Source organism: Psammomys obesus, unplaced genomic scaffold (genome assembly GCF_907164565.1).
Source record: "Psammomys obesus unplaced genomic scaffold, mPsaObe1.curated_primary_1811, whole genome shotgun sequence".
NCBI lineage: Eukaryota > Metazoa > Chordata > Mammalia > Rodentia > Muridae > Psammomys > Psammomys obesus.
In genome coordinates this window covers 26,941,944-26,958,044 of record NW_026590062.1, presented here as the reverse complement: position 1 = coordinate 26,958,044, position 16,101 = coordinate 26,941,944, and the positions used below count along the sequence as shown (strand labels likewise).

The following is a 16,101-nucleotide window of genomic DNA, read 5'->3' as shown; positions in this document are numbered from 1 at the left end:
GCCAGCAGTTTTCCTCCATCCCTCTAGGCTTTAAAATATCACCCTTGCTACATCATAGTGGTTTGACATTGTTTTTATTTCAAGCCCTATGTCCAACTGTGGGAGCAATTACTCCCTCCAGAATATGTTCTTAGTGGCATATTTTTCACACATACATCAAGTCTTTCCTAAGTGCATGCAAAAGTGGGTGGCATTCTATGTGCATCTTGCATCTAGGATGGGTACAGAGAAAAAGGCCACAAGAAGAAAAAGTTGGAAGAGAAGAAGAGTGTGTGAAAAGGGTAGGTGGTAGCATCTCAGGAAACTGCAAAATTGTGAAGTGGTGGGGGAAACTGTCTACTCAAAACATACTAAGAATAGTCTAAAAAATAAAGACAAGAGGACTTCTCACTCTAAAGGGGAGATGTGAAAGGAAAGGAAAATGCCATTTGTCAAAGTTACTCTATCTCTGTATCCTTACTAATCTAACAGTGTTCTGAAAATGATTTTGCCTAACCCAGAAACCCAAGTAGCCTGGGGTGTTTCTAAACAAGATGTGTCTTAAGAAAATAATCATGGGATTGTTGATGTCTTCATCACAGTGTCTGAATGCTTGTATTGGACATTGTGTCCAAGACATTTGGTTGACTGTGCTCATGTGAATACCGACCAGGTACCAGCTGGCTCTGAGGCCAATCAAGTTTTTTTGAGTTTGACAAGAACTACACAGCTGAAATGCTCTTTAATTTCTTGAAGATGCTACATCAGCACCCATTGGAAAGAGAAGAAAAGGAACTGACATCTCTTTCTAAACATACAACATTAATTTTCCTATTCAGTCTAAATTCAGCCAAAAATCTAAACAATCGCTTAAAGCACTCCCACACTAAATGAAATTTCAAATCACAAATGAAAGAAGGAGTGTTCCTTGCAGCAGGAGCTGTCACCAGTCATAGCCTCCCTAATAAAATCCACCTCCACCCACAGAGGCTGCCGTCGTCAAGAGCTTCTCCAGGTTGATGGCTGTGAGTTACTGATAGTCCCCTTATCTCATCTGTGAGTTTTCAGGGACAAACTGGGCAGTTGCCTTCAGTGCCCACCACCAAAATCCACTGCCTGGAGAGTAGCAGAATTTCCAATAGAGCCACCTGCTGAGGGCCGGGCAATGGTTGGCACTGGGCAGCAGTTCCAAGCAGTGGGCCAGTTGCTGACAGCAGGACCTACTCAGCAATGGCCTCTGATGGGCCTCCACATGGCAGAATGGGCCAGCACTTGCCAGCAATTAAGAAGTAATGGCATGGTGCTGGTGGCATTTGGCAGAGTGGGGTTTTCTCTGGGTTACCTGATGGCTTGTTTTGTAGAGAATATGGCCTAAAAGATGGGGCATGCTGTCACACATAACCCTGCAGGGAGTTATTTCTGTTCAGACAGGATGCCTGGCCTCAGGTGCTGAGATGCCACCAGTTTCTAAGCTCCATTAAGAAGACAACTGCTCCCAGATCAAGTAGACAAGATGCCACCTTCCCTCCTCCAAAGCTGTCCATAGTGTGCAACCACAAGCTGAGTGAAGGAGTGCTGTCTGTAGCTAAGAGCCCTTCAACTCAGATTCAGTGGGAGGCAATCCAAGGGTAGCCGCACTGACCCTCATGTTTGTGTTCTTTCTGACTAGCCCCCCCCCCCCCGTAAGCTGTAACACTGGGAAAGTTTTTAAATTATAATCTTTGGATAAACTACTACTTCCCCAAGTGTAACTGGGCAGAGTCCCATTCTAAATTTGAGGATGATGCCATGTTCTGCTTTCTCTACCCAACTTGTGTTATGTTCCTTCAAGTGCCCCTGGTCACACATAGAGAAATCCTATAGTTTATCTGGTACACTGTCTACACCTTGCTTCATTAGTCTCTAAGGACACAAGGTCAGATTTTATCTTCACAGTTACCTACCCTCTGAGTAGCGGCAGGAAGAATGTTAATTACAGAATAGGTATTCAATAGATATTGACTGAATGACTATAGGACATAGAAATGCAAGTTGTTGTAACTTAGGTATGGGCAGGATCTAAGGACATGTCAATATTTCTGAACCAAAGGGTTCAATGGCTTCTTCCTGAATGAGTGAATCTAGTACAAGAAGGCAACAGAGGAACTTCCTCCCAATGACCCCACCACAAATAACAAGTTGGTTGACGTGAAGAAATGTCCTAGGGAGATGAAACATCCTAACTCTTGTATTTCTTTGCCAGGCCTCAGGGCATGTGTACATGTGTGTTTCCATGAGTATATGTGTATGTGAGGCTATGTGGGGAGGCAGAAGGTATTGGGACCCAAGCTCTGAGGATGCCTTCAGGCCTAGAAGAGTCTCACCACCTACCTTGTTATGATACTGCAGCATCTGAGTGATGATTCTGATTTTCGGGTGGTAGTTCTTTATGGAGATCACTCTGAAAGAGAGAGAAGCAGAACTGAATCAGGCTCTGTATAACCCAGAGTATGATGGAGGGTTCATTTGATTAGGTCTCAGGTTAAGTCAGCAACCAGAGTCATCCATGGGGCTTTGGGTACCAGCCCAGAGAGAAATGTCTTCTCCTCACCATACCCAGTAGTAACATGAAAAAGAAATGGCAAAGTAGTCATTGGTGTATGTTCTAGGAATTACAAATGAACCCTGTAACCATGTGATAGATGGAGGCTGATAATCAGGACTCTACAGCCAGACTTGACTATAGAGCAAGTTCAAAGCTAGCCTGGGCTACATGGTACTGCCTTAAAAATAAACATGAGGGAAAAAGATGAGGGACTCCTGTGATGCCTAGGAAGTGGAGTAGGAACTTGAATGGACTGCAGATAGGTAGTTTTGATGCTTATAGACAGATAATGCAAGCCCAGACCTTATGTTCTGCGGGCCTGCACTCTCCCACTCCCCATCCTAAAACCTCTGCTCTGCATCCAGTTACCAACTTGAGACAATGATGACAACTCAAACAGGCCACCTGACAAATGGCTCTGATTATCACAGATCCTTTGGACAGTTTCATAAATGTGATTTTCAAGCAGATCTCTTGGGATATGATCAAGGATCCTTCCTTGGCACAATGATGACTTGAAACATCAGCACCCTACAGAGACAGTGATCTGGTGGGCAATCCCCTCTGATTGTCCTCAGTCCTTTACGGAGTCTGAATGACTCCACCAGACAACCTTCCCTGGCATCCCTTCTCCAATCAATCACACTACCACAGAGAAGAAGTAAGGAAACACATGAATGGAAACACCTGGCTTCCAGCACAGCTATTGTGCTAATGAACCTGGTGACCCTCCGGAAATCCCTGGGCTCTGTGTTCCTGTCTTCTCTTCTGGACACTGGGGCAACAGTACCTGTGTTGTTCACTTCACAGGCTTGGTATGAGGAGCAAATAGGAGACCAGATGTTAAAGTGCTTTGAAATCATTAACAACCCTCTCCATGTGTAAGCTATGGTTTTTGTCATTACCAACCCTGTCAGAGGTGACATTGTACATTTCCTTCTGTGACAAGGAAGGCTAAAGAATGGAATTCAAGAGAAAGGCCCACCTCCTAAGCCTCATCAGGAATGCAAGTGCAATTATCATACCGCCCCCACAAACTTCCCACCAAGCTCAACTCTTCACTTTGCCACCTTTTCTGCAAAACTGGAGAAAAGGCAAACAGTTGCGTCATCTGAAAAAACTGTAGCCACTGAAGTTGGAAGATGTTCCTGAGAAAGCCTCTCTCTGTGCACATCCACCCTGGGCTTTGCACTAGAAGGACTTCCTCTCTTACTTTTGAGAGTGTGTCTTGTTGGCCTCTGCTTATAACCCAAGGCTTCTGAGCCTCTGTCAGCCTCTTCTTGCAGTCTACAGCACCAGCCAGCTCTCTGCATTAGCTCATTTCAAATGGCTCTTTGACATTTTAATTTCAAAAGCAGCAGATTGGTCTCATTAAGCTAAGGAGGAATATACAAATAAAAGAAAAGCTGAACCCAAGTTTAACCCTGAGCTTCCTGCTCCTTTCTGTGTCTTCCTCCTGATTCTCCTTAGTGGATGGCTTAGTTACTTTCCTGACCCAGTGAGTTCTATACCTTGACATCCTGCCATTCTCCCTGGAGCAACATATGTGTTCTCATAGTAACCCTTCATACTCAGAGTTTGAATAAAGCACTCCAGTTATGAGAAAAACCCATTTCAAAATTATTATTCATTTCTATTTGTCACCACTGAAAAGAAATAAAGTATGCATGCTAAGAACTTCTCTGCGTGGTTATATCCATGAGCTATATTCTCCTGATTTTTGTTTGTTTATTTGCAATAAAGGAAAAAGATGGAACCTTGTGCCTTAAAGGGCAACATTTTTATGACTTCAAGTGACAGAAAAAAAAAATGTGTCAAATGCTAGTTCGTTCAGAAAATGACAAGGGGCACTTTCTAGACTGAAGTTTACCTGTCCCCATTTTATCCTCTTTGCAGCCTGGCAAACCAAGTCCTTCTGGACTTTATGCACAGATTTCCTTTGGCAATGGGAACAGAGCCCATTGCCAAAGGGAAGTAAGTGCAAGAGAGAAGATGGTGTTATATGGCCCCTTCTATAGCTAAGATGCTGAAGGGAGGACTTGAGCAGCCTAAGTGTACCAGCGGAATTCCTCGGCCTCAAAGATGGGAAAGTGCATGCAACTACTGAACACTAATTATAGCCAAGATGAAGTAGTCACAAGTACTGTAAAGACCCAAAGGCAACTTCCGAAGCCTCACCTTGAGGTAAATCCAGAATAGCAAGCTGGAAGCAGCAATTAAACCAGGTCTGGTCCCAGGGATTGATGTTCACTATTAAGTAAGTGTTGTTGGAGGTACAGTGGGAATGAAGTATTCCTTTACTCCATGCTGTCTCCAGAAGAGTCTCCTTGTTCTCCTCACCTACCTCAACTGACTGTTCTGAAATTTACACCCAGAAAAGACAAATTCTAAAAGGATTTTAGCTAATGAGAATAAAATGTTTGGAGGTAGGTTTTTGTTGTTTTTTTTTTGTTTGTTTGTTTTGTTTTTTGTTTTTTGTTTTTTTGGTCATTTCATAGATACAGAACAGGATGACAAATCTGTGTGGGAAGAACAATAGCTAAAGAAAACTTTTTTTTTTCTGAAACAAGAGTAAATTTAGGCATTAGAGTCGGGGTTAAAATTAATCTGAGAGGACTGGTTCACCCATGTGCAGAAAAGGCACAACCTTAATGGTGTTCTAGGTTATTTTCTCGCTAGAGCACCATGATCTGTTAGGGGAAGGAGGAGAAGGAGAAAGAAAAGGAGGAAGTCAAGGCAGGGGAGGAAGAGAAAATGAGGAGGAACTTTAATCCAAATAGGATTAAGAAATTATATAATTCAGTATCTTGGAGATTCTTGGTAATCTTAAAACCACTGAAGAACACTCATCTGGGAAAACTGAAACAGGCTAATTGACCACTAGCTTTCAGGATAATAATAACCTGATATAGAGATCCTGGGGAGGGACTACCAAGGGGTTTCTCGGCCTCAGCTATTGAAATTTTGGGTCAGATAGTATTCTAGATAGGGACTGAGCTATGCATTCTGGGAAGCTGGGCAGTGTCCTTGGCCTCTATCCACAAGATTCCAGCAATACCATCTGATAGTTGTATCAAATGCAAAGTTCTCCACATGTTGCAAAATACCTTCTGGAGATAAGACCCTTCTCTAGTGAAGACATCTTGGGTCCAATTCCTTTCAGATCACATCGTTTTTAAGGTACATATGAAAAGCAAAGGTTTCATGGGTATGCATCTCCATGTGTGGCATAAGTCCACAGGAGGCAGAGGCCAGCGGTGTGTGGTGCTCCGTAGACGTGGACTGCCTTGGCGTTTTCAGACAGGTCTCTTGGTGACCTGGAATTCATCTAATTAGGCTACGCAATCTGGCCTGTGAGGCCCAGGAATTTGCTTATCTCTGCTTCCTAGTACTCATGTAGGCCACTGTGATTCATTAAAAAAAAATTAACAACTGAGCCATCCGTCCAACCCTGTGAGGATAGCACTTTGATTCAGACCTGCACCCATATTTCCTTTTCTAGTTCTTTCTCTAGGAATCTGAAAACCAAGAGCAGCTATGAGCACTGGACATGCTATCTATGAAGTCTGAACCTCCTGTCAGTGCTGTCCTGTATGCCAATACTCTCTCCAGCTCTATCAGCTCCGTACAGGAGCCACTGTTGGGTAGTTCACGAAGAAAAGATGGTCCACCGAGACAGTCCTCTGCAGTCCCCCTCCCCCCTTAAAAGGCTGCATGTAGGCTACTGGGAGACTAGCCCAGGGCCTTCCCCAGCACCTGAAACCCTTAGTTACCTCATGATGTTGGAGGCATCTTCTGCATCCGGGTCAGCGCAGTACTTATTGGCAAGGATCAGGCACGCATCTGCTGACTCTATCTGAGAGACCAAAAGGAAAAGTCATAACAAACACAAATATATAAATAGCTACACACAATTGTAGCCTCTCTTTGTGAATATCATTTGGAGAACTTGGTATTTTGAAAGGAAAGGAAAAAATCCTGTAAAATTATAGTTTTGCCAGAAATATAGATTGCAGGTCAGGTTCTTGTTAAAAGATAAAGATTCCAGCATGAATCTGAGTAATTATGCTCTTCATTCGGCCTAGCTGCTTCCAGACATGTTTGCCAAACTTCCTCAAATTTACTTAAGTAAGCCTTTCAATCTCATCCCCACTTCCTCTCTTAACTCTCTTGTGCCATCGTCCTAATTTTTCCAACCAGGAAATGGAGGTTGGTGGGTTGAACTCTTTCCCTCAGGTTATCATGTGCACAAAATAGTTGCAGATTCAGCAACATAGACGGAATCATCAAGGGGCTCAGTTATTAAGAACACCTGTGGCTCTTGCAGAAGATATAAGTTCAGTTCACAGCACCTACAGGGTAGCTGGAAATCAATGATAACTGCATTTCCAGGGTATCTGACTCCCTCTTCTGATCTGTGAGCTTCAGGCAGTAGGCAGTACACATACATATATGGAGGCAAAACAGTCATACACACAAAGTTAAAATGAGTAAATCTTTTTTTTTAAATCCTTTATCAAATCTTGTGCGCATTTTCATTATATATGTCCTAATAAGAAACCAGAGCCTTAAATAGAAAGCAGCTCTATGCTGGTTGTTGTTCATCACTACTCAGGTATTCAAAAGACAAATAATTTACATAAATGACATGATAAGTTGCAGATGGATCCAAAAGGCAACCTACTCACTTATCTTAATGTTAGCCAAAGGGGTGGGGGGTTGTTCTGTCGAGGGACCACGAGTTTGATGTGCTAATAATTGCTTGTGTTTAAATGAGGCCTGTGAACAAAAGCCATTTTCTCTGCACTTATGACTTGGGTCATGTCTGGATAATATTAAGATGAACCAGTCTACATAAGCATGAGTATTCTCATGCTAACCTGGGTCTGCAGCCTCTCCTGCTCATAATGTTATTCTTACTAAATTGTTCCAGCATTTGTTAGGAGACTCATGGTTCCCTCCATGGCATGTCACACATTGTCTCTTGAGTTCTTTAATAATGTAAAGATTTATACAAATCCTTTCAGGTTTTCTATATTTGCTGCTACCACAATTACAGAATTCTTTGGTGAACACAGTCAGCATTTAGACTTCCATGGGTTCACATAATATTAATGAACTACCAATGGCATGCAAATGCTGAACACACAACAACTGCATTAAGCGGATAGAGTAGCAGAAGTCACTTCATTGTGTCCCTTCCTCTTCTAAAGCCTTGCATGTGCTTTGTGAGAAGATACTAGTTCTGAGGGATCCAGGAGGAGTACGATTAACTTAGTACCAGGCCATGCTGAGTCTGCTTTTTGGAAAAAGGATGCTCAGTGGTTTTATACCTTTGTGTAATTTTCTTTTCTGACATTTCTTTTAGATATAATAATAGATTTGGGAGTTATACTGAGTTGAACTGGGTGAAAGCTAATCATTTATCATGTTCTGTTGTATTTGGCTTTTTAATATATTCAACTTTAAATTTTCTTACATATATTTATTATTAGAGAAAGTGGAGTATAGACATCAACCACTATTATAGAGTTGGAGTTATTCTATATTTTTTATCTGTATTTATGAACCAGAGTTTGGTCCATCTATGTTTAATATTATACTATTTTCTTGTTAAATTGTTCCCTTGATTAACATGAAGTGTCCTTCTTTGTTTCTCTGGGTTAATTTTAGTTTAAAGTCTATATTGTAGGATATTAGGAATTGGCATCTGCTTGCCTCCTACGCCCACTTGCTTAGGATAGTTTTTCTATCCTCTCACTTTAAGTGAGAGGCCATCTTTATGGTGGCCATCTTTGAAGGTTAAATGAGTTTTGTATAGATGACAGAAAGATGACTTGTTTCTTAATTTATTCACCTAATTTGTATCCTCTGACTGGGGAGTTAAGGGCATTCATATTTCAAGCTCTTATTAAAAAGAATGTGTTCTTGCTGCCATTTTGTTATTCTTTTTTCTGTTTGTGTTCTTAGTACTATTTTGTGTTTCAGTAATTGTAGCTTTATTTTTTTCATTTCTATAGTTTCTTGGAAATGTTTATTCCTCTCTCATTTGTGTGTGTGTGTGTGTGTGTGTGTGTGCGCGCGCGTGCGCGCACATTAAAGCAAGAGGACAGTTTGTAGGAGTTGGTTCTCTCACCCCATCAGATTGTGGAGATTTAATTCAGGCTGTCAGGCTTTGCAGGGTAACATTACCCACTGGACCACTGGGATGAGATGGTCCAGATTGAACATTTGAGTCTTACTTTGGGAGTAGCTGATCTTGAAGAAAACAGAATAGTAATTTCCATGTGAACATTAACCTGAGTGAGGAGTCCAGTGTGAGCCAGCAGCAGAGCAAGGTCCAGAGGCCAATGAAAGAGTGAACCAGGGTTTGTAACATCTGAGTAATCTCATTAACAGTTAAGGAGCTCTAACCCTGGCTACCTGGGAATCATAGCCCCATTCCTGAAGGAGTAAAAACATTTATTTCTCCTTACCTTGACTCTGGCAAGATCATGTGGATTGAGGACGGAACCCTGATAAAATTCCACCTGAGTAAAATGCCGTTTAAACAGAGCCTCAAGCTCAAGGTTAGGGGAGATGCTGTGCAGATAGAAAAGAAACAGCAGTTGAAACAACAGAGTGGGGATCTCAGACTCCAAAGCTTCCTTCATTTTAATTTCCCTGTAAAGACCTGAACAAAGGCCCTGACCTTCAGAGATGCCTCCTTCTCTGCCCTAAAAGAAAGTCTCATATTTAAAAGAAGTAAACCACTCACTCCGTTAAAAATCAAACCCAGAGGTGTCTGGGTTACAAATTTTGAGGATAATGTGATAAAGCACCTTCCTCTTTGTTAACACTGGGAAAACTAGAGCTGTGGCATCAGTATGATTAGTCATTACATGTGTCAATTTGACCGGCCCACTTTGGAAGGCCTAGATTAAAGTGATTTCCAGGCATGTCTACGAGGGCTCTTTCCCATGAGAATCACCTTTGGGTCAGTGAACTTGGGTAAGCAGAGCTCCTTCCTCCACTCGAGTGGAGGAAGCAAGGATCTAATGAAATGGCAGAAAAAGGCCACAATTGTCTTTTGCTTCCTGACTTCCTATATACAGCATGGCATCTCAGCCCTTGCATTCTTCTCTGTGGACTGCGACTTCACATCACTGGTTCCCTTTCCTTAAGGTCTTCAAGCTCTAGACTGAGTCAAAATATGAGTGGGGTTTTCAAGTTGTAGGTGTGGGAATTCTCAGCTCTCAGAATTGGGTGAGCTTATGTCTTACCCAGGGTCTTTCTCATAAATGGTGGGAACTACTCATGGGCAAATATATCTAAATGGAGGGATGTATCCTTAAGTCAACTGTATAGCCCAATCAGGCTTTCTTTCACAATAACAGATGACTTTTATTGAGCATTCCCTGGAAGGCTAACTGGGCTCTGCACACTTCACATGGATTAATTTAATTCTTACTGCAATCATCCAAGGAGGTAGAATTATATCTTCTCTTCACAGATGTGGGATCTGAGCCACAGGGAAGTAAACTAACTTGCCCAGCCATTCATTGGTTAAGTCAGGATTCAGACTAAAGATGTGCTGGGCACTGACTGTGTCTATGGATTACATGAAAATCCATCTACACAGAACCAGCCTTGGGTACCACATAGAGACTCAGAGTAACAACAGTGTTAATACACCTAATATGCTGTGTGATAGTTAATACTGTCAACTAGACGGGATCCAGAATCATCTAGGAGACAAGCTTCTAAGCATTTATGTGAAGGACTGTCTAGATTGGCAGTGCCATCCTGTAAGCTGGGCTCCCACACTAGACACAAAAGAAGAAAGCAAACTGAGCACCCGAACCTCCCTCTCTGCTTCCGGGGCACAGATGCAGTGTGAGCAGCTGCCTCACACTCTCACCACCATGGTTTCCCTGGACTTTCAAACTACAAGCTAAAACAAATCTTTCTTTCTTCCAGCTACTTTTGTCAGGCGTCTTGTCACAGCAATGTGAAAAGTAACCCTGCTTCTTCTCCTGTCCTGCTTGGTCCCTCTTCAACAGTGATTAACTATCCACACAATTTTATTAATTATCCTACACCAGCTCTGCAGACACATCTGATTGCACAGCTCCACACTGATGAAGGCACAAGAGAGGTGATGTGAACCACCAGCGAATTCTGCTGTTAACTCTTTCAGAAAGAAACTCAGCTATGGTCCACAGACAATGTTACTGGAGTCTGTTTCAACCCTGGACTGGGCTGTTGAATCACCATCCAAGTGTTCTAAACCAACATCCCCATTCTTGTGAAAGATTACTCCTTACCTAAGGAGCAAGTGGTGATCATGGCTTAGTCAATCCTGTCCCATTTCCCAGCCACCCCCATCTCTACTACACCCACAACTCAGAGAGAAGCCTGTGATTAGACAGAGGGATTTAGTGAGAGCAATTGGTTCTTACTTGTGAAGAAAGACAATCTCCACGTTGACATCATCCCGATCCTTGTGCAGAAAGTCCTTCAGGAAGTTAGAAACACTCTCCAGAGTAATGTGTCCACAGACCACAATATGCCTGCACAGGAGAGGCCTGTTAGTGCTGGCCAGACCCAGCGACATGACCCTACATCCCAATTCCTGACAAGGCAGAGGAAGTGAAGCAGCTTCAAGGGCAACATCCATTGCCATCCTCAGCCCCAGCAAACCCAGCGCCCATCCCCAGAGGGTCATGAGGTAAAGCAATGACGCTAACAGTTATTCAGAGGCTCTGGGACAGAAAAAAAAAAAACCACAAAAAACATATGGCTGCTCACCTGATGCTTCACAAAATCCTATTAAAAGCCTAGCCACTTGGCCAAGTGGTTTTATGCATTTAACAATAAGTGGCATTATGCTTGTGCTTAAATGCTACATTATCAAGTCCCTTGCAGATTCCTATCTCTCCCTTTCTGCCCACAAAGCGTCCTCCTGGGAGATTTACTGCGGCAGTCTTGGTTTATGACATACAGCTTATCAGGTAATGAGATAACAAATCTTGCTGAAACGATGATTTTGTGTGTAAGAAAGCAGACTTTTATCAGAGTGGCTAATGCGCGGCTTGACACGTTATAGGCTCGGCTGGCCATAAGCAGTAAAAAGGAAATTTTGCATTTTTCCACCATAACTTCTCCAACAATGGGGGCATGTAACACTTTACAGTAAGTGAGCATTACTCAGGGCTAAATGGAGATGGGACGCCCACAGAATAGAAGATGAAGTTGCATGCCATGGCTGTGCCCCCAGAGGGCTGCTGCCTCAGGGTGCTTGGGACTTTCATGAGAGCCAAACTAATTCAGCTGAAGACCCTTCCATTAGGCAGAGGCCAGGGAGACATGAATGTGAAGATGCTGGCTTTGTCCTAGCATCTTTGTTATATTTCTGTTTCTAGAAATATAGGCTTATCCTGAGGAAGTGAGATCCTTTCCCAGAGCCTTTAAGACCTGCAATCACTCCAATAACTTTTCTTCCTGAACCAATGTGACCTTAACATCAGTCTATCCTTGGCTCACTTAGATTTGCTTCATGATGCTCAGTCACAAGACTATGATCCAAGAACTTGCCCTAAGACCAAAGAACTGTGGCTCAGCTATGAAGCTACAAGCATTGGCTTCTATCAAAGAAACTAAGCTGAATGACTCAACGCAGACCCTTCCACTACATGCTGACAGTAGTGGAAGGTTGACCTCTAGTGCCAGTTAAGACTTAGCCAGGCAGTGAACATGCAGTAAGGCAATTTCCCAGGAAAAATTCAGAATAGCCAGGTCCTTTGCCCTTTATAATTGCTCTGTTCACATTGTAATACAGTAGAAAACTCATTGGCTGCAGGCAGCTAATAATAGGGGGCAGCAATGATGGTTTATGCGATGTCCCATTAGACATCATTACCAGAGCCTGCCCTGTGTGGTAATTCGGTGCTTGACTAAGTATGTGAGAATGATGCAGTAAACTCACTGGGGAAAGGATAATGGTGCAGAACAAAGAGCAAATCAATAATATGCATGATGCAGTTAATAATATTACCATTATGGACTGTTATTGTTACAGTAGTGCACTTAGCTATCAGGCAAGCCTCGGCCATGAAGGGGAACCAAGAATGAGAGTGGGGTGCTTCAGAAGAGACATCCTAGCATGATCATATTGCCTTGTCAACAGCATCTGCCAAGTTGAGGACATCACTTAACCACTCACCCAAATTTCCATGCCCAACGCCTTATATCACTGATCCCTTCTGACTATATGGCTGTAAAATATACTATATGTCTGAACTCATAAGATAAACAATTTGGAATTTTACAATTTTTATTGTATCTTAAAATATTTTTATGGCATAGGCATATATATATATATGGGCAAAGAGTAGGTAAGCAGGCACATTTCAAATAAGATTTATGATTCTGAGTTGAATCTGAAAAGTGTGGCCAGACAGTGACCAAGAAGAGATTTCTCTTTTGATGTGAACTCTACACAAATGACAGCGAGGTTACCTGGTACCTTCTAATATCCTGCACAAAGACACTACGATGAAGAAATCTAACTTGAAGATGTCTCTGCAGTTGAGGCTGTGGTTTGGATGACAGGATAAGCCAGGTAGGCAAGAACTCCAGTTCCCTGTTTTGATGGCGTGGGGAGGATATCCCAGATGAGCTACTTCTTCCAGTCCAGACAAGGAGAAGCTGAAAGGGCAAGCCCACCTCACCAGGCTCTGCCTCAGATACTGCAAACTTTAGAGCACTACATAGACATACCCCTGGTTATTATTTCAAGTCACACTCAGATGAATGGTGGCTTGACACAGCTGCACATTTGCCCTTCCTGTCCTGTACACAAAAAATGGAGTGAATATCTAACAGCACCCCCATACACACACACATATGCTGCTCTGAAATCATCATCCTAAGAAAGATACATGTGAAGTGAAAGGGGAGGAGATGAGCCCCACCCAAGGCATCATCTCTGAATCAAGGTGCAGATGGCTGATTTATTCAGCCTTAGAAAAAGTCAGGGTTCTATTATTTGAAAGTGTGTCGAGTACATATAAAATATATTCCAATGTAATCAATATTATCCCTTAAGCCTTTAATTAGCTTTCACTTCTCTTAAGACGTAAGTAGACAAATGCTGGCAGGAGAGAGGAAGGGGAAAAAGATTGACTTTTTTTCATTTGGTGCTAGCTGTCCAATACCATGCTAGACAACTGAAAAAAATTATATCTTCTAGCTACAGCATGATTTCTGGGATGAAAAGCAGTCCTTATCAAAAAAGGAAGAAAAAAAATCTTCCTTCAACATAATTGGTATTTTTGCTAAAAAAAAAAAAGGGGGGGGGAGTTTCAGGGGGAGGAGATTGATTGAAAGCAGATTGCCTTTTTGCCCAGGGAGAGTTATTAGGTACATTATCATGGCAACCTTGAAGAAGCCATATTGTTCCAATCTGTCCTGTATCTGATTTGAAGATTTACAGCCTTCTCCCTTTTGTGCCAATAATCATTTCCCCCCGTTTTGATTTCCATACAATGGAAGTTATCAGGGAGCCCACATATTGAAAATGTTTGAATGTCGTCAGAACTGATGGATGGTGAGATGATGCCTCTCTAGCCCTGTATCAGCCTTGGAAGATGAGATCTGGCGGCCCATGTCTGAGAAGTGCCAGACACCCGATTTGGGGAAAGGATGGCAAATAGAGAAAACACTTGAAAATCACATCCCACACGCAGTATTTTGGGGAGGGCTAGTGTTTCAAAAAGAAACACAGTATTTATTATCCCATCCATTCAAAATATGATTGAAAATATTTTATAATTGAGAGCAGAGTATGGGCTCCTTGGAGGCAGCGAATATTTATAGGGTATGATTTAAGGAAGGCCAAAGATTCTTGTCCAAAATGATCTCTGCTGACTTCCACAACACCAACACACCTGCTAGGTGAGATTCATACTCTGATGTCAGACACTAATTAATTAAATAGTCTTAGACAGGTCTCACCAATTTTTCATCTTAGGAGCAGCAATTTAGAGCTTTAGAGGCACTGTAAAGATTGCTTGGTCCATGGGGTTGTCGCTAAGATTTACTTAGAAAGATAATACATGGATGCTACAGCAGAGGAGCCTATTATCAGCATTCTAAAATGGTAGGGACCGTGTGACATTTTTACATGAATACATAGCATGTGACCCACATAATTCCCTCTAATCCTCAAACAACTGCATGTTCTTTCCATCTGCAAATCTTTGGATATTTCCCCTAAAGCTGCTTCTTTGAGATGCATCTTTGATGTTCACAGGAAGTAAAAGTAGCTGACCTACGATGCAGTCCAGGTTTAGACTCCAGTGCTCAAAGAGTTGAAACTGATAGGCATGGGATTGTACCTTTCATCTTCTCCCTCAAGACAGGCAGGGATGGCCAATGCATAGAAGAGGAGGTATTGCAGGAGTTCTTAAGAGAGGATTGTTATGAAAATGAGGTGGACAGAGATGAAATTCCCTTCACACACCACAATTTCTCAGTATTTCTAAATTAGGCTACACCTGATCAATTGGCCCAGAAGACTCACAGAAACAGTAAGGAAGGAACACAGAAATCATCAAGCCACTCGTCATAGACTCTAAACCAAACTTTCACTTTAGTCATACACTCTGACAATTCAAAGAGCTGCAAAAGTAATGTAATCATCTGGCTTAGACTTTGCTCTCCTGTGGAGGAGAGGAGTCTCTCACCAGCCCAGGAATCTAAAGGCTAACACAGAGATGACCCACTTACAGCAGGAGTTTTTTAAGTGGGCCATACTGAGAGTTACTAAAGCAATTCTCTTTTGTGGCTCTGATGGTAGCCTCTTTGAACCCAATGTTACTCTTCATACCTGGATTCCAGGTGGCTTGAGCTCTTGGACTTGTGAAGATAGACAACAAATCTAAATCAATGACCATTTCTATACTAATCTGATGAGATTTATGGGTGTAACAAATCGAGTTTGGTGAACAGATATTTCTGAGGCAAAGCTAACATAAAAGTTAGCTAATAATAAGGGCTTAGATAGACAATCCATCTAAATGTACAAGGAAGTGTCTTAAATATTAACACAATGGGAGCAAATGGAAGTTGGTGGAAGGAAGTTGTTCATCCAGTGCTGGTGCAGAGTAAGGGCCCCAGACTTCGGGTTAATTAGGGATAGGAAGCATCTGTAGGATGCAGAACAACAAAAGCATCTTGCGGTTGAGTGTGATTGCATAGTAAAAGACCAATGAATGACTATACTGAACTCTCTCAGGGGTACCTGGGAAAGTGCCACTCGCTCATGCTCATCATCCCCATGTATTTATGACTGCCCTCCTCTTTCTCCTCTCAGCCACTTCCACCTCTAGAATGTGGTCACATATGTTCTTCTCAGTTGCCCTACTTTTGCTGTTTGGGTGGGCCAGAAAGGCCAACATTCCTGAGTTAAGTGGCAACCTGTTTCTGAAGTCAATTTCATGCATGTGTTTTAGGGTGGACTTAGGACAGAAGGTGTAAGAAGAGGACAGGACTTT

At 42.4% G+C, this 16,101-nt stretch overlaps 1 protein-coding gene across 5 annotated transcripts in view; it reads right to left on the bottom strand.

Annotated features, from left to right (window-relative positions):
* Kcnma1 (potassium calcium-activated channel subfamily M alpha 1) overlaps positions 1 to 16,101 on the bottom strand; it is a 680,238-nt gene that overhangs the window by 192,485 nt on the left and 471,652 nt on the right. For all 5 annotated transcript variants that reach the window (XM_055605732.1, XM_055605733.1, XM_055605734.1 and 2 more), the window contains exons 10-13: positions 11,005 to 11,115; positions 9,040 to 9,145; positions 6,337 to 6,419; positions 2,350 to 2,419 (exon numbers count right to left, since the gene is read on the bottom strand). In XM_055605732.1, coding sequence (XP_055461707.1) covers positions 2,350 to 2,419; positions 6,337 to 6,419; positions 9,040 to 9,145; positions 11,005 to 11,115 — 370 coding nt within the window. The remainder of the gene's footprint in view (positions 1 to 2,349; positions 2,420 to 6,336; positions 6,420 to 9,039; positions 9,146 to 11,004; positions 11,116 to 16,101) is intronic.